The 21622-nt window shown below is 45.9% G+C and overlaps 1 protein-coding gene across 2 annotated transcripts in view; it reads right to left on the reverse strand.

Annotated features, from left to right (window-relative positions):
* Nucleotides 1–5695: 5695 nt before the first annotated feature.
* LOC141050655 (uncharacterized) overlaps nucleotides 5696–21622 on the reverse strand; it is a 46833-nt gene continuing 30906 nt past the window's right edge. For both annotated transcript variants that reach the window (XM_073547244.1, XM_073547245.1), the window contains exons 9-12: nucleotides 13049–13381; nucleotides 11396–11704; nucleotides 8134–8490; nucleotides 5696–7008 (exon numbers count right to left, since the gene is read on the reverse strand). In XM_073547244.1, coding sequence (XP_073403345.1) covers nucleotides 6998–7008; nucleotides 8134–8490; nucleotides 11396–11704; nucleotides 13049–13381 — 1010 coding nt within the window. In that variant the 3' untranslated portion in view covers nucleotides 5696–6997. The remainder of the gene's footprint in view (nucleotides 7009–8133; nucleotides 8491–11395; nucleotides 11705–13048; nucleotides 13382–21622) is intronic.

Below are 21622 nucleotides of genomic sequence, written 5' to 3' on the forward strand. Positions count from 1 at the left end.
TCTATATGTCACTTCTATTTGTTTGCTTCATGTACCCAGTATGGGGTTTATGGCAAATAATCTTTTGCGGTCGTCTATGCTAATATAGAAGTGCTGAGGATGACTTTGTTATATACTAATTGCATATTTTATTGCATTTTTAGAACTTTTTTTCATCATTCAATACGTGACGAACGGGGGTCCCGCTGCCACGAAAATGTGACGGACAGCGGACCCTGTGTCACCAATATGTCACAATCCCACCACTGACACGGGTGTATCAGCGGACGGAGGGACGTGACAAACTGCCGTCACACGGCTATCACAGGCACAGTGGGGGCTTATCTTAGTTCCTCCACCACTGGCACCACGTGACAAAAATACAGCAAGCTAACCTTGCTCTAACAATTTACCGCAGGGGGGTTATTTTGGATACCCCACCACTGCTAACAACCTTCCAAGAACTGCGGGGATTTATGTATATCCCACTTTCTCAGTTCCACTTTGGAACTCGCAGCTCTCCGGCGCCCCCCTTACCCTCAGGTCAGTCAGGGAACTGCACCTAGGTTAATTAGTCGCTGGACGGGCTGCTTGTTGTGCGCGGGCAATTAGGCTACTGCAGTAAGGGAATTATCAATGCTGTGGCCGCAGCCCCCTTATTCAGCAATATAAGACCCTTCTGGACTGCCAACTAGCCGCAACAACCATACATAACACGCTGCCACCAGCTCCTGGTTTCTCCGCTTAAGTTATAGACTCAAGGGAGGGGTTCGAAGTCAACCCACACAGTAGCATAATTATCTAAACAAGGCATATAGTTCGTTTCTTAGAGCATGGAGACAAACTGAATAATTTTATAATTTATTTCCCAAAATGAGGGCAGTGATTACAGATGAAAGTTGCTATAAAATTAAGACATAAAATATGTACAATAGACAAGTATAAAACAAAATGGATGAAAGAAGAAAGTACACTCACATGTGGTCAGTTGGTGTTAGGCATCCCATGTGACTGGGGGGAGGGGCGGTTAACCAAACGTCGCCGCTCAGCTGCACGTCTCTCTGGCACGAGGACTTAAGCTGCTCTGAACTGGTTTTGCCAAGGGAATGCCTTATAGACTCTGCTGTGTCACATCACGGAAGGGGCAGTCTGGAGAGGGTCTGCCGCCTACTCTTGGATTTAGAATCAAACTACAAAACTTAATATAACTATCTCGCAGGAGGAAGTTCGCACAAACACGCACATGGTATCATTCTTTGTAGTTTGTTGAGTTCAATAATTCAAGCCCAAATATGCAGTATTTCGGACACACCGTTTAGAAGGAATCCATATCTCATTTTCTGGGGGTCCGAGAATTGTGAAACTTAGGGGTTTAGAAAGCTGGCTTCGTGCCCTTTGCAGAAATGTGAGTTTCATATCTCTGCTGCGTATGGTTTTTGCGGTACAGTCTCTTTAATATCACCCATATACTGGCATACAGCCTGTGCTTTTAGAACAAAGAGATCCTTCCCCCCTGCTCTTCGAGAGGAAGTTGTTGGTTTCAGGTTACCAGCCGCACAGGTCTGATAAGACGGAAGGGGGGGTTGCGGGGGCTGCTGCAAACGCTGGCAGTCTACATTGTCATCTGAAGGGTAGCACTGGGAGATTTTCTAGAAGGTTCTAGAAACATATCTTACAGAAAAAACAACATCATACTTTACAGACATTGTATATCACAGTCATTCTTTCTGATATAATCATTATCTCTTTGGTTACTTTGATAAAACATTTATTGATGAAGTTATCCTGGACTATTCATAATCTCTAAAGACCTTTTAAGACTGGTTCACGCAACTGCTGGAGTGTTCACCAAATATAGCGCCTTGCTAACACATGCTTTAGCACCAGCTGTCTTACCTTGCACTAGAGTCGGCTCCATCTAATTACATTCCAAGCAAATCCTGTCTGCTTTCTAATCATCAACTATTATTGACAAACTCAGACCAGTGATTCTCGTTGCTATGTGTCTCTCAGCTCTGTTATGTCAAGCCACAAGTTGCACCTTCATCTATATCAGATGTTGTTTACACCTTTATCTCTGCCAGCAAGGTACCCATCTATATTATTCTTTGCTATTCTATGTTTTCCACACTTGTAACTCTTCTGTTTCTGTGAATAACTACATCTCTACTGCAATATACCCGATTGCCTTACATCTACTATTACTTTGTATAAGTGCATTTCTGTTGCAAAATACATGATTGTCTATACATCTACTGTTTACAGTGTATAACTATATAAAGTGAGAGAAACAAAATAGGAATCTTGTGGGTATGATACCTTTTAATGGCTAACAAATAATAGTGAATGTTGTTACAAAGCAAGCTTTCGGGACTGCTTACGTCCCTTCATCAGGCTGATATGACAAGATATTTGAAGAAACCTTATTTATATACAGTTTAAAGCACAACATTTCAATAAACAAACAATGAGCTTGGAGAGAGAATCCTTAATTAGGTAAGATTAGATAGGTAGTGTGAAAAGTTCTGTGAGATCAAAGGGCTACTTGGAGGACATAGCTCAGATATGGTAATGGGTCATAAAACCTTCTGACAAATTGAGTCCTGTGTGAATAGAATCAAAGATTGTAATGAATTTCTGTTCCCACACTCTCCCATGTGTCTGCGATTTAAAATTGCCTTTTAAAATGACAACTTTCATATTGTCTATGTTGTGTCCTGGACCACAGAAATGTTTAGCCACAGGTAAATGGGTTTTTTTGTCTGTAATTGTATGACGATGAGACCTCATCCTTGCTCTCAGTCTCTGTCCTGTTTCTCCAACATAGAGGCCACCCACAGGACATATATTGCATAGAATTAAATACACCACATTGGAAGAGGAACATGTGAATGTCCCTGGGATCTTATAGTCCTGCTGTGTGTTGGGAATTTGGATTTTGTCTTTGGTCGCTATATGAATGCAGGTTTTGCATCTTCTCCCATTGCAAGGATATGTTCCTCTTGGTGAATCAGAGGGCATTGACCTTCAGATAATGATGTTTCTTAGATTGGGAGGTTGTCTGTAACATAGCAAGGGGGGGTCTTTGAATAGTGTTTTTAACCGGTCATCCTTGTGTAGGATATGGTGAAGTTTCTTAGCCATTTTTCTGAGTATTTCAAGCTGTGGGTTGTAGGTCACAACCAGAGGTACACGATGATTTTCCTCTTTTTTTCTGTATTGAAGTACTTGACTTCTAGGGATCCTTGTGGCCCTAACGATCTGATCATCAATGGAGGTGGGATGGTAACCTTGATTTAAAAATGACATTTTAAGCTGGGTTAGGTGTTCATCCCTGTCCTTGGGACTGGAACAGATACGGTTATATCTGAGGGCCTGGCTGTAGACAATGGATTTCTTAATGTGTTTAGGATGGAAGCTGTCCCATTTGAGGTATGTGGGATGGTCAATTGGTTTCCGATATACTGATGTTTGGAATGAACCATTTTGGGTTTTTATGGTGGTGTCTAGGAAGTTGATTTTTGTTTTTGAATGGTCTAATGTCAAGTTTATGGTTGGATGAAATTTGTTGAATTTGTCATGGAAATTTAGAAGTTCTTGTTCAGGCTCAGTCCAGATTATTAATATGTCATCAATATAACGGAAATAGGCAAAGGGTTTGATGGAGCAGGATGTTAAAAAGTCATTTTCCAGTTTAGCCATGAAGAGGTTAGCGTACTGGGGTGCCATTTTACTTCCCATAGCGGTGCCGGTGCGTTGTAGGTATAGCTCCTCACCGAAAGAGAAAAAGTTGTGTGTGAGGATGAATCTGGTAAATGCTATTACAGACTTGGAGGGGATCCCATTGGCCTCAAGAAACATTCGGCAGGCGGCTAGTCCATATAGATGTGTATATCTATAACTCAGTGACAAGATATCAATTACCCTATACATTTATGTTGCTTTTTCTGCTGCATCTGGTGCTTCCAGCTGTGCTTGCTCATCTCCATCCTGAATAACCTGATGTCACTATTGTTGCTCTCTGGCAAATCCATTACCATTGTATCATCACCTCTGGAATATGCTGATCACCCTGACCTACAGCCAAGAGAACCCACCTCACCAGGTGAACCCATAACACTAAAAAAGAGCCTCTGCCATCTAAACTCACTTCACAATGGCTGCAGTTGCTTATGTTGTTCCAAGATTCTTAGAAAATGTATTGTTCAGGTCTAAGATGCCAGTTTACACCATCTTATTGATGATTGTACAGCAGCTCCTAAAAGGTAAAGCTCTAAACCAACACTATGGCTTTGGTCATGCTATAACTGATGTCCATCTTAAATCTTGACTTGCAGATATTGATTTCAAATACAACCTCTGGCTTCTTGCCCGTTTACACTGGTGGATTTCAGGTCATCAATAAAGTCAAAGTCAAATCATACAGCACCTGTTTGCCTGTCTGTATACAACGATGGCAAGCAATGATGGGAAAATATTGCTCATCTTTATATACATTACAAGTTATTAGCAGCATATCCCCTGTATACACAGGACGGGCGATGTGCTGTTGATAAATTGATTTTTAAACATGTATAAAATAAGCGTTATGGTCGTTCAGCACTGGGTTGCTGGCCTATTTACACCAGCAGATAATCGGGAATGAGCGTTGCCGAACTCCTAGTTTGCTGATTATTTTCTCCTGTAAATGGGCCAATTGAGTATGGATCAGGGACACTAATTGGTGTTTACCTGAATAAGATCATGAAGAGGTTATCTGATGTGAAAAGAGAATTGGCAAAGTCATTTTCATAATAAAGATCCATTAGGAACAAAGATATCCTAAGATGTCCCTGAGGTCAACACCAAGGCATGCAATGGTTCCATACACGGGGAACAACGGACTCCAAAACTAAAGATTCTTGATTCCGACTCTTTGGATCCTGTTGAATAAAAATGTGCCTCCACTAGGTTGAGGAGTACATCTAGCGGAGAATACAGTCCATGGCTCATGGAATACCTTTGAGAGGACTCTGTCCTTCCTTCCCACTATGACACTGTCCAGTCATAAAAAGGCCGTGTCATAGTGAAGAAAAACTAGACATCAACAGTTCTGACTGAAAAAAGTCACCCATTGAGGTCAGAACTCTGCAAGCAAGGTTACGTGAGACTTGTCTGTAATGACCACGTTGACAACAACTAACTGTCCTTCCGATCAGTGGTAGTAGGTCTTCAGTCTTCGACTACTCCAGCGATGCTCCTCACTCTGATGACGATGTCTGTCTTCTCTATTAACATTTTACTAACAGAAAGTCCCACAAGGGAGGCGTGATCACAGGAGACAGAGAAAGTCTTGTGCCAACCTCTATCTGTCTCATGTGACAATACCTCCAGCTTGGGACTTCCTCTTAGTAAAGGGGTTAGAAGTGGTGGACAGCAGCATTAGATTGAGGAGCATTGTAGGAGCAACTGAGGACTGAAGAGCTATTACATGTGTTACTAATATGGAGGAACGGTGGTGTGGTCACATGACCATGCTTGCACAGTTCTGACCTCAGTGGGCAAATTAATGTGGTCGTCCACTTCTTACTACCCATCCTGCTTTATTACGATTGGAAAGTATTATAGTGGGAAGGGAGTACACTCACAGAGCTGAACAGCATCAAACGCACAGTTGAGTGATAAAAATAGTGATCGGTCGCCAGTAATTTTAGCATTCTGCATCTCCACAATGGGGTAGAGAAAAAAAATGTTTTAATGTATATTCCTGAAACATTTTTCAGAAATGTACAGCTTATAACACTAAAATTGTTGAAAGATCCTCGTTAAAGACTAAATGTAACCACATTTTCTCAAGTTGACCTGGAGACACAATGTAATAAAGGCTAAAGAGTGGAATACAGTTTTTATTTATTTTTTTCATTTAACCTCCCCGTTTTAGAAATATTAGCAAACAACATATTTGTCTCCTAATGAGTTAATTTTTGATATGTCCATGTGAGCATTATCAAATAATTGTTATTGGAGGTGTGTCCTTTTTGCTCCTGAATGATGTTGCACAGTCATAAGCAGCCAGCAACATACAGGAGAAAAAAAGAACACGCCCCCACCACAGCTTAGAGCAGGTTTCTCAGTGCGTGAGATGTAATTATACAGCCCTGATCTCCTTGTCTAACCTCTTGCATGATTAGAAATTGCTGGCAGGAGAGCACAGATGAGGAGCACCTTCCGGAAAAGACTCTGGCAGTCAATGTTTGATATATTATATCAAAGGTTTATAGTATTATTGGTGAACCTCAACTGGACCAGGACCTTAGTGTGAAGCAGTAAACTCAAAGCATTTAGATAGTAACTCATACTATTATACGCCATCAACATGAAACTACATTTATAATTGAAATTGCAACACTAAGAAGGAAAAATTGTGAAATTATAGAATTCACAAGATTTTATCTGGATTTATTCAGAATCGGCTGCTATCCGTGAGGTCATTAATGGTCGTCTGAGGAAGGTTCTGCCACTGTAAAAACTTTGACAAATCATCAAAATCTGCTGCTGGCAGCTCCTCTGTAATCCCCTATCAATGACGCCCCCAATGTGCTCGATGGGAGACAAGTCCGGAGACGCTGCAGGTCATGGGAGCATGGTTAGACCACGCAGGCTGCTCACAGTAGCACGAGCAACTTGCGGCCTGCTCTGGTCCACAACAATGAAAATGGATTTTACATTGGAACATTGTCCAATCTCACAGTTCACATGATAAATATGTAACAATGCAAGAAGTGTAATAACTGAGAGAGGATAGAGGGAAAACGGCTCAGTCACAGTGCAACCCTCACTACTATGGTGCAGCCTACACCTCCATAAGTGCCATTGTGTTGGGAACTAATGACTTTCCCAATAAGTAGAAACTGACTTGCATTAGATAGACAGCGTCCAAAAATGGGTGAAAAAATTGAAATCTTCTTTATTCTGCCATGAACTGCAACGCTTCGACCAACCACAGGTCTTTTTTAAAGCACAAGAACTTTCTTCTGTTTTACTTTTCTCCTGTTACAGAAATTTGAAAAAGTTAAAATTTAAAGAAGTCAAAGATACAGAAATACAACTAGAAATGATAAAAGAACATTCCTTGGGAGAAATATGGTATTCCTTATGGGAGAAGTGTCTTTTATCTACAGAAATAATAGCGGTTAGAGGTCCTGCAATGGATATTCACCACTGTCCACAGGATACGTGACCAATATCTGACTGATGGGATCCGTTCTCTAGGGCAGGTGCACTGCTCGGCTTTCCATCGACCACATAGAGTAGAGTAGCCAGACACACGTGCGACCACCGCTATCCTTCCCACTGTGCTGATGCCAGGCCTCCCTCCCGCTTGGAACCCCCAGTATTGTGATTAGTGGGAGTCCTGGCATTCAGGTCCCTCATAAACAAAGCTTTATTGAGTATCTTGTTGATCATTTTCCATTGTTGCAGAAATCTTCTAAATTTTCCAGCATTCTCTCTCTTGTATTGAAAGAAGTGCAAATTCTCTTATGTCCCATCCCTGGTATCAGTGTTTCCCGTTTGATTTTTTCCAACATATTTTACTGACACATTATTATCATCATTATGGGGCCATTTTTCATAGATGGACATGTCGGATAATGGTTGTAAAAACAAGCACTTTAGCAGTTTGCTGCTTATTACACTTTGCAGCTGGTCTTGAGATATTATCACTTTTCTTTGTGTTTGCAGTTCATTGCCCAGGAGACCGACCACCGCTGCCGTCTCACTGTCCTGGCCAGCTTCAAAACAGCGCTTACTAGCTTTATAGAAAAGGTCTTGGTGGCACCGGGTATGTTAGCAGTGGTGGTCGGTGTCCAAGGCAACGGGATGTGAGCAAAAGTATTAATATCTCAGGTACGGATGAAAAAATTGCAAAATTGCTTCTATTTGCAAGTACTATCCGACAATACTATACTATTATTAGGAAAAGAATAATAATGAGATTGTAAATGATATTTGTCTGCAGCCTATAAATCTGAGAGCGTACTCTGATGACTTGCACTATCTGTCATTGCTACACCCGGGACCCACCCCAGGGGACAGTGTCCTCATATGCCCCATACTGGGGAGTTGTTGTAATGTCACTGGCTATTTGTTATATATTTCTACCACATAACTCACCAATGTGTAGGGGTCCGGTGCTCCGCTCTATGGGGCGCTCCTCGCTGGGATGCTCCACTCTGCAGAGGATTTCTGATCCTCGGTGTGAACTTATTTTGGGGGTAAAAGTCAATGACGCTTCACAGGAATACGTGTTATCTTTCTGTCTCGTCTTTATCTCTGACATCTTGTAAGTTCTGTTTATATATAATGATGATTGTCTGGGCAGTTCCGTCACATTTCCGTCTTTCTTTGTGAACCAGATAACAGATAGAAGATCCGGGAAATATCCGGAGATATCACAGGTCAGGGCGGGTGATTTGCCATCTTCCAGCTCGGAGACACTGATAGATCCGACATGTGGACGCCAGGGAAGATCTGTATAAAATTATTAAGATGATTTCGACATATAATTGACATTAGATAAAAAAGGAAATAGATAATAGATAAATAACAGATAGATGATAGATAATAGATAGATGATAGATAGATAGATACATACAGGGCCGACATCAGGGCATTACTCACCTGACTGGGGCCCCCATCGGGCCCGTCTCTTCTTCTCATCCGGGCCCCAGTGGCAGGCTTCCGCTGGTCGGCAGCATTCTGCCGATGCAGTAACTGAACCTGCGTCCGTGACGCAGGTTCAGTCAAACTCTATTGCCGTGCGGGCCCTCACGGCAATAGTTAAAAACCGCCAGCTAATCGGAGGCTGGCAGCTGACGTCTGCGCGCATGTCGCCGGCGTATGACGTCATTATCATTCGCCGGCAAGTGCGCCCTTGAACTGTATGGAGGAAGCATCGGCGCAGGAGCGCGGCCAGGTAAGGAGAAAGGTTTTTTTCTAATTGCAAGTGGCACGAGACACTGGGAGACACTGTGGCAGGATGGGAGACACTGTGGCAGGATGGGAGACACTGTGGCAGGATGGGAGACACTGTGGCAAGATGGGAGACACTGTGGCAGGATGGGAGACACTGTGGCAGGATGGGAAACACTGTGGCAGGATGGGAAACACTGTGGCAGGATGGGAGACACTGGCAAGATGGGAGACACTGTGGCAAGATGGGAGACACTGTGGCAAGATGGGAGACACTGTGGCAAGATGGGAGACACTGTGGCAGGATGGGAGACACTGTGGCAGGATGGGAGACACTGTGGCAAGATGGGAGACACTGTGGCAAGATGGGAGATACTGTGGCAGGATGGGAGACACTGGCAGGATGGGAGACACTGTCGCAGGATGGGAGACACTGTGGCAGGATGGGAGACACTGTGGCAGGATGGGAGACACGCTGGCAGGATGGGAGACACGCTGGCAGGATGGGTGACACTGTGGCAGGATGGGAGACACTGTGGCAGGATGGGAGACACGCTGGCAGGATGGAGACGGATGGGGCAGGATCATGGGGCAGGATGGAGACAGATGGGGCAGGATCATGGGGCAGGATGGATACAATGGAGACAGATGGGGCAGGATCACGGCACAGATGGGGCAGGATCACGAGACAGATGGGGCAGGATGATGGGACAGGATCACGAGACAGATGGGGCAGGATCACGAGACAGATGGGGCAGGATCACGTGGCAGGATGGGACATCACATGGGGGCAGAATGGATACTCATGAGGGCAGGATGGGAGAACGTATGGCTGGAGCCAGGAATGAGACACACGGGGGCCAGGATGGGGGATATTATTACCATAGGGGATAATTAAAGGATATTATTACTGCAGTGATGTGTTTATTTTATTTTTTGAGGATAATGTTTTAAATAGGGGGGCGGTCCTGTTACTGTGTAGTGTGACACTATACACCAGATGAAGAAAAAAAGGTGACAGTTTAGAAGTTGGGAAAAAATTAAGTAATGTGTTCTGCAAGCAGTGCTCTAGATAACTGTGTTATTTCCTGCAGAGACGAGTTCTGGCTGGAAGTGATGAAAAGCAAAGATGAAGGACTTCACCTAGAGACGTCACTGGTGAGTCAGTGTGTTACCTGTACACTGACACTATACTATGTACAGAGATCCTGTGTACAATGTCACCAGTGATCCCTGTATTACCGATACACTGACAATATATACAGAGCTCCTGTGTATAATGTCACTGTATTACCTGTACACTGACACTATATACAGAGCTCCTGTGATAAATGCCACCGGTAAACATTGTATTACCTGTACACAGAGACTGCATACTAAGTATAGATCTCCTGCGTATGATGGCACTTGTGGTGATATTAGTATTGTGTTTTTTAATTAATGATCAGTATTGTAGTATTCAATCACAATGTGGTGGTAATTAGTGATGAACGAGTATGCTTGTTACTCGAGATTTCCGAGCAAGCTCGGGTGGTCTCCGAGTATTTTGGGTGTGTTCGGAAATTCAGTTTGAGTCCCCGTAGCTTCATTATTTACAGCTGCTAAACAGCCTGAATACATGTGGGATCTGCCTGTTTGTTAGGAAATCCTAACATGTATTCAGGCTGTCTAGCAGCCACAAATCATGCAGTTTTGGGACTCAAACTGAATTTCTGAGCATGCCAAAAATACTCAGAGACCACCCGAGCATGTTCATTCATTACTAGTGGTAATATGTGGTCTGGTCATTGTGTGGTGGTATTTATTCCTTGCATGTGGTATTATTGGTCACCATGTGGTGGTAATATGGTGACTGGTCATGGTGCGCTAGTATTTGTCCCTTGTATGTGATATTATTGGTCATTTTAAAAATTGAAAAATAAATACAAATATACCTAAATTGTATTGGATATTTTAACAAATGATTAATAGTAGATCTCATCTCCTGAGATCTTGGTGCTGAGATCTCCATTTACGCATGCGCTCCACCCGACACCCATTTTCCCAGAGTTCACTGCATAGGAAATCATGGAACTACGGGGGGTCTGGCATTTCACAAAATGTAGGCAGAGCCCCAACAAAGGACACCTGCAGCATTGGAGACCCGCAACACCGGAAACCTGCTGTGGCATGCCACACATCGGAACACCCCCTCATCCCAGCCTGTGGCCTGCAGCAACGCTCCACTCTTGCCTCCGCCAGCAGCGACTCTGGGTCCCCGCTTCACCGAAGTCACCCCGGTAAGCAATAAGACCGTTTTATTAAAAAAAAGGTTTTTTTCCTATTTTTCTCCTTAAAATTTGGGGTGCGTCATATAATCCGCAAAATAAGGTAGATAAATAGATAGATAATAGAAAGATGGATAGATATTGTAGATACATAGATATATAATGATGGATAGATAATAGACAGATATCCTCTTTACCTCTGACACTCAGTGATCTCCTCTCTGACGTCTCCATACTCTCGTGTTCCCACTCTACAATGATTTTCATCTCTGGATCTTTGAATTGATAACCAGGAATCTGGACGGCACTGGTGACCACATATGTCAGATCCTCGTCCTGAGCACTGATTGTCTCCACAGCTGATAATCCATATTTATCAGACTGATCTTCTCTATACCAGGAGATTTTTATATCTTTAGGGTAAAACTTCAGTAGATTCAGAGAGAACTGAACACGAGATTTATCTGCCGTAGTGATCTCTATAGGGGCCGACATCTGGGGTTTACCTGGAAGAGATAAGTAAACGATCTGATTGTAAGAGTTGCTGTGAAAATAGTCATATAAAGTAAATGTATACATTAGATACAGGAGCTTCTCATAAAATCAGAATATCATCAGAAAGTGAATTTATTTCTGTTCTTCAATACAGACAGTGCCTCTCCTCTATTCTATAGAGTCATTACACACAGAGGGATCTATGTCACTGGTTTATTTCTGGTAATGTTGGTGATTATGGCTTACAGCCAATGAAAACCCAAAAGTCATTATCTCAGGAAATTAGAATACTTTATAACACCAGCCTGAAAATGATTGTAAAATCTGAAATGTCGTCCTACTGAAATGTATGATCAGTAAATGCACTCAGTACTTGGTCGGGCTCCGTGTGCATCAGTTACTGCATCAATGCGGCGTGGCATGGAGGCGATGCAAAAATGAGTACACCCCACATCAAAATCTACTTGTCTAGTATTTTGTGTGACCTCAATGATTTTTAAGGACAGCACCAAGTCTTCTACAGCCTGGACATCTCTGTGAGATAGCTGCAGTTTCGTTGCTGCGTGGACTTTAGGAGAGTCTCTCTTCTCCCCCATGAATGCCATTTCTCTGCAGTGCACGCCGTATTGTGTCACGGGAAACACTCACTCTGGTTCAGCTTTCTACTACTTTAGATAACTGCAGTGAATTTGCATGTCAATTTTCTTCAACTCTTCTCATCAGACTGTCCTTATGTTTGGGTGGTAACTTCCATGAGCGGCCTGGATCTTTGTTACATTTTTGTATCACTTTTGCTCCAGTATCTGACTGATAAGTAAAACTTCACTGATGCTCTTGTAGCCTTTACCTTTCTTGTGTAAAGAAATTATTTTCCTTCTCAGGTCTTGGGACATTTCTCTTCCACATGGTGCCATTGCTGACAGCATGAAATGGGAAGGGGTGTTCTTTGCGTCTGCTGGACACCTGTGCAACATATAATTAGACTTACCTGTGGTTGAATTCTTATTAGTTAGAATTTTATAGTCTAAACTTTTACTTTGCTCCTAAGACTTTCATTGGAGTGTACTCATTTTTACAATGTGGTCCTGAATTAATGTATTAGGAAAATTACTTTTTGGGCTGTGCAAAATAACAAATCTTGTTTGCAATCAATGGTACACATTTGTGGGAGTGTTTTGTAGTATGGAATCCCATAGAAAATGTTGATTCTGAAAGAAATGTAAAGGTTTTCTAACAAACCTGTTGGGGTGTACTCATTTATGCGGGGCACTGTATATATACATATGTGTGTATATTTTGATTGTATGTTTCGTTTTAAGTGAAAAAAGCTGTACAAAAGTGATTCATACACTCACCATAGACTTGTAGCGGCCCCGTTCTTCTCTCTATGGGTGTCTCCAGGGAGGGGTGCTCCACCAGACATACATATTCTGCCCCCTGATGTGTCCGCAGGTCGGGGGTGATGGTCAGACTGGCTGTACGGCTGTAGGTGTTATCGGTCGCTCTCCTGGATGTTATCCTCTGGTTATCGTCAGTCTCTTCATGTGACTGATCTCCATCACGTCTCATCCATTTCACAGTGACGGCATCCGGGAAATACCCCGACATATTACACTGCAGGACGGCCGGGGAGCCGAGAAGGAGACGGGGGATCTGAATCTCTTCTACAATGAGAGTCCAGGGATAATCTACAGAACAAGAACATGGCATTAGGATGTATAATGTACATATATTTTTCTTTTCACCAGAGTCTCCCATCTGTAGTCGCCCTGTACTGGCTGGAGCAGAGTTGCTGAATCTCTCACTTTAGAGAAACAGTAACTTGTTCACCAAGCGCTAGACTTTGATCCCAACACAAGGATATTCCTCCATCAGCTCATCCATCTGTGTCTGCTACTAAAGACTAAAAATAGGAATCTTTTGAGGACATGCACACATTTGTCATAACCCTCGGCTTTCAGCAATTGTCACAATTTTAAAGAAGTATTTCTGTCTCATAATACATAATAGCATATTACTAAGATATGCCATTGGTTTATGATCAGAGGAAATCCAGAGTTACCCACTTTTGGAAGGCATGAAGAAAAAAACAAAAATGGAAAAAGGAGTTAAACTCATCCACTTCTACATGCCCTTCCACAACGGTGTGTTACAATAAAACCTCCTGAGTCAGGGATGCTTGAATAACCCCATATATCTCTCCTCTCACCTGAGTCTCTGATAGACGGCTCCAGGATTCTTATATAACCCCCATATATCTTTCCTCTCACCTGAGTCTCTGATAGACGGCTCCGGGATTCTTTATGTAGGATTGTGCCCCCCAATTATCATCAGATGGGGACGGACCTGTCCTCGCTGTACGAGGCTGCAGATCTCACGTCTCCACCACTGGTCTCACATACCGCCATTATCATTATGTAGGATTGTGTCCCCCATTATCATCAGATGGGGACGGACGTGTCCTCGCTGTACGAGGCTGCAGACCTCACGTCTCCACCACTGACCTCACGTACCGCCATTATCATTATGTAGGATTGTGCCCCCCCATTATCATCAGATGTGGACAGACGTGTCCTCGCTGTACGAGGCTGCAGACCTCACGTCTCCATCACTGGTCTCACATACCGCCATTATCATTATGTAGGATTGTGTCCCCCATTATCATCAGATGGGGACGGACGTGTCCTCGCTGTACGAGGCTGCAGACCTCACGTCTCCACCACTGACCTCACGTACCGCCATTATCATTATGTAGGATTGTGCCCCCCCATTATCATCAGATGTGGACAGACGTGTCCTCGCTGTACGAGGCAGCAGATCTCACGTCTCCACCACTGGTCTCACATACCGCCATTATCATTATGTAGGATTGTGTCCCCCATTACCATCAGATGGGGACGGACGTGTCCTCGCTGTACGAGGCTGCAGACCTCACGTCTCCACCACTGGTCTCACATACCGCCATTATCATCATGTAGGATTGTGTCCCCCTTTATCATCAGATGGGGACGGACGTGTCTTCGCTGTACGAGGCTGCAGATCTCACGTCTCCACCACTGGTCTCACATACCGCCATTATCATTATGTAGGATTGTGTCCCCCATTATCATCAGATAGGGACGGACGTGTCCTCGCTGTACGAGGCTGCAGACCTCACGTCTCCACCACTGGTCTCACATACCGCCATTATCATCATGTAGGATTGTGTCCCCCTTTATCATCAGATGGGGACGGACGTGTCTTCGCTGTACGAGGCTGCAGATCTCACGTCTCCACCACTGGTCTCACACACCGCCATTATCATTATGTAGGATTGTGTCCCCCATTATCATCAGATGGGGACGGACGTGTCTTCGCTGTACGAGGCTGCAGATCTCACGTCTCCACCACTGGTCTCACATACCGCCATTATCATTATGTAGGATTGTGTCCCCCATTATCATCAGATGGGGACAGACGTGTCCTCGCTGTACGAGGCTGCAGATCTCACGTCTCCACCACTGGTCTCACATACCGCCATTATCATTATGTAGGATTGTGTCCCCCTTTATCATCAGATGGGGACGGACCTGTCCTCGCTGTACGAGGCTGCAGATCTCACGTCTCCACCACTGGTCTCACATACCGGCATTATCATTATGTAGGATTGTGTCCCCCATTATCATCAGATGGGGACGGACGTGTCCTCGCTGTACGAGGCTGCAGATCTCACGTCTCCACCACTGGTCTCACATACCGCCATTATCATTATGTAGGATTGTGTCCCCCATTATCATCAGATGGGGACGGACGTGTCCTCGCTGTACGAGGCTGCAGATCTCACGTCTCCACCACTGGTCTCACATACCGCCATTATCATTATGTAGGATTGTGTCCCCCTTTATCATCAGATGGGGACGGACGTGTCTTCGCTGTACGAGGCTGCAGATCTCACGTCTCCACCACTGGTCTCACATACCGCCATTATCATTATGTAGGATTGTGTCCCCCATTATCATCAGATGGGGACGGACGTGTCCTCGCTGTACGAGGCTGCAGATCTCACGTCTCCACCACTGGTCTCACATACCGGCATTATCATTATGTAGGATTGTGTCCCCCATTATCATCAGATGGTAGACGGACGTGTCCTCGCTGTACGAGGCTGCAGATCTCACGTCTCCACCACTGGTCTCACATACCGGCATTATCATTATGTAGGATTGTGTCCCCCATTATCATCAGATGGGGACGGACGTGTCCTCGCTGTACGAGGCTGCAGATCTCACGTCTCCACCACTGGTCTCACATACCGCCATTATCATTATGTAGGATTGTGTCCCCCATTATCATCAGATGGGGACGGACGTGTCCTCGCTGTACGAGGCTGCAGATCTCACGTCTCCACCACTGGTCTCACATACCGCCATTATCATTATGTAGGATTGTGTCCCCCTTTATCATCAGATGGGGACGGACGTGTCTTCGCTGTACGAGGCTGCAGATCTCACGTCTCCACCACTGGTCTCACATACCGCCATTATCATTATGTAGGATTGTGTCCCCCATTATCATCAGATGGGGACGGACCTGTCCTCGCTGTACGAGGCTGCAGATCTCACGTCTCCACCACTGGTCTCACATACCGGCATTATCATTATGTAGGATTGTGTCCCCCATTATCATCAGATGGGGACGGACGTGTCCTCGCTGTACGAGGCTGCAGATCTCACGTCTCCACCACTGGTCTCACATACCGCCATTATCATTATGTAGGATTGTGTCCCCCATTATCATCAGATGGGGACGGACGTGTCCTCGCTGTACGAGGCTGCAGATCTCACGTCTCCACCACTGGTCTCACATACCGCCATTATCATTACGTAGGATTGTGTCCCCCATTATCATCAGATGGGGACGGACGTGTCCTCGCTGTACGAGGCTGCAGATCTCACATCTCCACCACAGGTCTCACATACCTCCATTATCATTATGTAGGATTGTGTCCCCCTTATCATCAGATGGAGACGGACGTGTCCTCGCTGTACGAGGCTGCAGATCTCATATCTTCACCACTGGTCTCACATACCGCCATTATCATTATGTAGGATTGTGCCCCCCATTATCATCAGATGGGGACGGACGTGTCTTCGCTGTACGAGGCTGCAGATCTCACGTCTCCACCACTGCTCTCACATACCACCATTATCATTATGTAGGATTGTGCCACCCTTTATCATCAGATGGGGACGAACGTGACCCCGCTGTACGAGGCTGCAGATCTCACGTCTCCACCACTGGTCTCACATACCGCCATTATCATTATGTAGGATTGTGTCCCCCTTTATCATCAGATGGGGACAGACGTGTCCTCGCTGTACGAGGCTGCAGATCTCACGTCTCCACCACTGGTATCACATACCGCCATTATCATTATGTAGGATTGTGCCCCCCATTATCATCAGATGGGGACAGACGTGTCCTCGCTGTACGAGGCTGCAGATCTCACGTCTCCACCACTGGTATCACATACCGCCATTATCATTATGTAGGATTGTGTCCCCCTTTATCATCAGATGGGGACAGACGTGTCCTCGCTGTACGAGGCTGCAGATCTCATATCTTCACCACTGGTCTCACATACCGCCATTATCATTATGTAGGATTGTGCCCCCCATTATCATCAGATGGGGACGGACGTGTCTTCGCTGTACGAGGCTGCAGATCTCACGTCTCCACCACTGGTCTCACATACCACCATTATCATTATGTAGGTTTGTGCCACCCTTTATCATCAGATGGGGACGGACATGTCCTCGCTGTACGAGGCTGCAGATCTCACGTCTCCACCACTGGTCTCACATACCGCCATTATCATTATGTAGGATTGTGTCCCCCATTATCATCAGATGGGGACGGACGTGTCCTCGCTGTACGAGGCTGCAGACCTCACGTCTCCACCACTGACCTCACGTACCGCCATTATCATTATGTAGGATTGTGCCCCCCCATTATCATCAGATGTGGACAGACGTGTCCTCGCTGTACGAGGCAGCAGATCTCACGTCTCCACCACTGGTCTCACATACCGCCATTATCATTATGTAGGATTGTGTCCCCCATTATCATCAGATGGGGACGGACGTGTCCTCGCTGTACGAGGCTGCAGACCTCACGTCTCCACCACTGGTCTCACATACCGCCATTATCATCATGTAGGATTGTGTCCCCCTTTATCATCAGATGGGGACGGACGTGTCTTCGCTGTACGAGGCTGCAGATCTCACGTCTCCACCACTGGTCTCACATACCGCCATTATCATTATGTAGGATTGTGTCCCCCATTATCATCAGATAGGGACGGACGTGTCCTCGCTGTACGAGGCTGCAGACCTCACGTCTCCACCACTGGTCTCACATACCGCCATTATCATCATGTAGGATTGTGTCCCCCTTTATCATCAGATGGGGACGGACGTGTCTTCGCTGTACGAGGCTGCAGATCTCACGTCTCCACCACTGGTCTCACACACCGCCATTATCATTATGTAGGATTGTGTCCCCCATTATCATCAGATGGGGACGGACGTGTCTTCGCTGTACGAGGCTGCAGATCTCACGTCTCCACCACTGGTCTCACATACCGCCATTATCATTATGTAGGATTGTGTCCCCCATTATCATCAGATGGGGACAGACGTGTCCTCGCTGTACGAGGCTGCAGATCTCACGTCTCCACCACTGGTCTCACATACTGCCATTATCATTATGTAGGATTGTGTCCCCCTTTATCATCAGATGGGGACGGACCTGTCCTCGCTGTACGAGGCTGCAGATCTCACGTCTCCACCACTGGTCTCACATACCGGCATTATCATTATGTAGGATTGTGTCCCCCATTATCATCAGATGGGGACGGACGTGTCCTCGCTGTACGAGGCTGCAGATCTCACGTCTCCACCACTGGTCTCACATACCGCCATTATCATTATGTAGGATTGTGTCCCCCATTATCATCAGATGGGGACGGACGTGTCCTCGCTGTACGAGGCTGCAGATCTCACGTCTCCACCACTGGTCTCACATACCGCCATTATCATTATGTAGGATTGTGTCCCCCTTTATCATCAGATGGGGACGGACGTGTCTTCGCTGTACGAGGCTGCAGATCTCACGTCTCCACCACTGGTCTCACATACCGCCATTATCATTATGTAGGATTGTGTCCCCCATTATCATCAGATGGGGACGGACGTGTCCTCGCTGTACGAGGCTGCAGATCTCACGTCTCCACCACTGGTCTCACATACCGGCATTATCATTATGTAGGATTGTGTCCCCCATTATCATCAGATGGTAGACGGACGTGTCCTCGCTGTACGAGGCTGCAGATCTCACGTCTCCACCACTGGTCTCACATACCGGCATTATCATTATGTAGGATTGTGTCCCCCATTATCATCAGATGGGGACGGACGTGTCCTCGCTGTACGAGGCTGCAGATCTCACGTCTCCACCACTGGTCTCACATACCGCCATTATCATTATGTAGGATTGTGTCCCCCATTATCATCAGATGGGGACGGACGTGTCCTCGCTGTACGAGGCTGCAGATCTCACGTCTCCACCACTGGTCTCACATACCGCCATTATCATTATGTAGGATTGTGTCCCCCTTTATCATCAGATGGGGACGGACGTGTCTTCGCTGTACGAGGCTGCAGATCTCACGTCTCCACCACTGGTCTCACATACCGCCATTATCATTATGTAGGATTGTGTCCCCCATTATCATCAGATGGGGACGGACCTGTCCTCGCTGTACGAGGCTGCAGATCTCACGTCTCCACCACTGGTCTCACATACCGGCATTATCATTATGTAGGATTGTGTCCCCCATTATCATCAGATGGGGACGGACGTGTCCTCGCTGTACGAGGCTGCAGATCTCACGTCTCCACCACTGGTCTCACATACCGCCATTATCATTATGTAGGATTGTGTCCCCCATTATCATCAGATGGGGACGGACGTGTCCTCGCTGTACGAGGCTGCAGATCTCACGTCTCCACCACTGGTCTCACATACCGCCATTATCATTACGTAGGATTGTGTCCCCCATTATCATCAGATGGGGACGGACGTGTCCTCGCTGTACGAGGCTGCAGATCTCACATCTCCACCACAGGTCTCACATACCTCCATTATCATTATGTAGGATTGTGTCCCCCTTATCATCAGATGGAGACGGACGTGTCCTCGCTGTACGAGGCTGCAGATCTCATATCTTCACCACTGGTCTCACATACCGCCATTATCATTATGTAGGATTGTGCCCCCCATTATCATCAGATGGGGACGGACGTGTCTTCGCTGTACGAGGCTGCAGATCTCACGTCTCCACCACTGCTCTCACATACCACCATTATCATTATGTAGGATTGTGCCACCCTTTATCATCAGATGGGGACGAACGTGACCCCGCTGTACGAGGCTGCAGATCTCACGTCTCCACCACTGGTCTCACATACCGCCATTATCATTATGTAGGATTGTGTCCCCCTTTATCATCAGATGGGGACAGACGTGTCCTCGCTGTACGAGGCTGCAGATCTCACGTCTCCACCACTGGTATCACATACCGCCATTATCATTATGTAGGATTGTGCCCCCCATTATCATCAGATGGGGACAGACGTGTCCTCGCTGTACGAGGCTGCAGATCTCACGTCTCCACCACTGGTATCACATACCGCCATTATCATTATGTAGGATTGTGTCCCCCTTTATCATCAGATGGGGACAGACGTGTCCTCGCTGTACGAGGCTGCAGATCTCATATCTTCACCACTGGTCTCACATACCGCCATTATCATTATGTAGGATTGTGCCCCCCATTATCATCAGATGGGGACGGACGTGTCTTCGCTGTACGAGGCTGCAGATCTCACGTCTCCACCACTGGTCTCACATACCACCATTATCATTATGTAGGTTTGTGCCACCCTTTATCATCAGATGGGGACGGACATGTCCTCGCTGTACGAGGCTGCAGATCTCACGTCTCCACCACTGGTCTCACATACCGCCATTATCATTATGTAGGATTGTGTCCCCCTTTATCATCGGATGGGGACAGACGTGTCCTCGCTGTACGAGGCTGCAGATCTCACGTCTCCACCACTGGTATCACATACCGCCATTATCATGTAGGATTGTGTCCCCCTTTATCATCAGATGGGGACAGACGTGTCCTCGCTGTACGAGGCTGCAGATCTCACGTCTCCACCACTGGTATCACATACCGCCATTATCATTATGTAGGATTGTGTCCCCCTTTATCATCAGATGGGGACGGACGTGTCCTCGCTGTACGAGGCTGCAGATCTCACGTCTCCACCACTGGTCTCACATACCACCATTATCATTATGTAGGATTGTGTCCCCCTTTATCATCACATGGGGACAGACGTGTCCTCGCTGTACGAGGCTGCAGATCTCATGTCTCCACCACTGGTATCACATACCGCCATTATCATTATGTAGGATTGTGTCCCCCTTTATCATCAGATGGGGACAGACGTGTCCTCGCTGTACGAGGCTGCAGATCTCATATCTCCACCACTGGTCTCACATACCGCCATTATCATTATGTAGGATTGTGTCCCCCTTTATCATCAGATGGGAACAGACGTGTCCTCGCTGTACGAGGCTGCAGATCTCACGTCTCCACCACTGGTATCACATACCGCCATTCTCATTATGTAGGATTGTGTCCCCCTTTATCATCAGATGGGGACAGACGTGTCCTCGCTGTACGAGGCTGCAGATCTCACGTCTCCACCACTGGTCTCACATACCGCCATTCTCATTATGAGGGGTCCAGCGACCCACTTCAGCTACCGTGACATCATTATCTGCTGCCAGTGAGACTACATGACCCAGCTGGC

Source organism: Dendrobates tinctorius, unplaced genomic scaffold (genome assembly GCF_039654945.1).
Source record: "Dendrobates tinctorius isolate UK_male_01 unplaced genomic scaffold, ASM3965494v1 ptg000152l, whole genome shotgun sequence".
NCBI classification, from domain to species: Eukaryota; Metazoa; Chordata; class Amphibia; order Anura; family Dendrobatidae; genus Dendrobates; species Dendrobates tinctorius.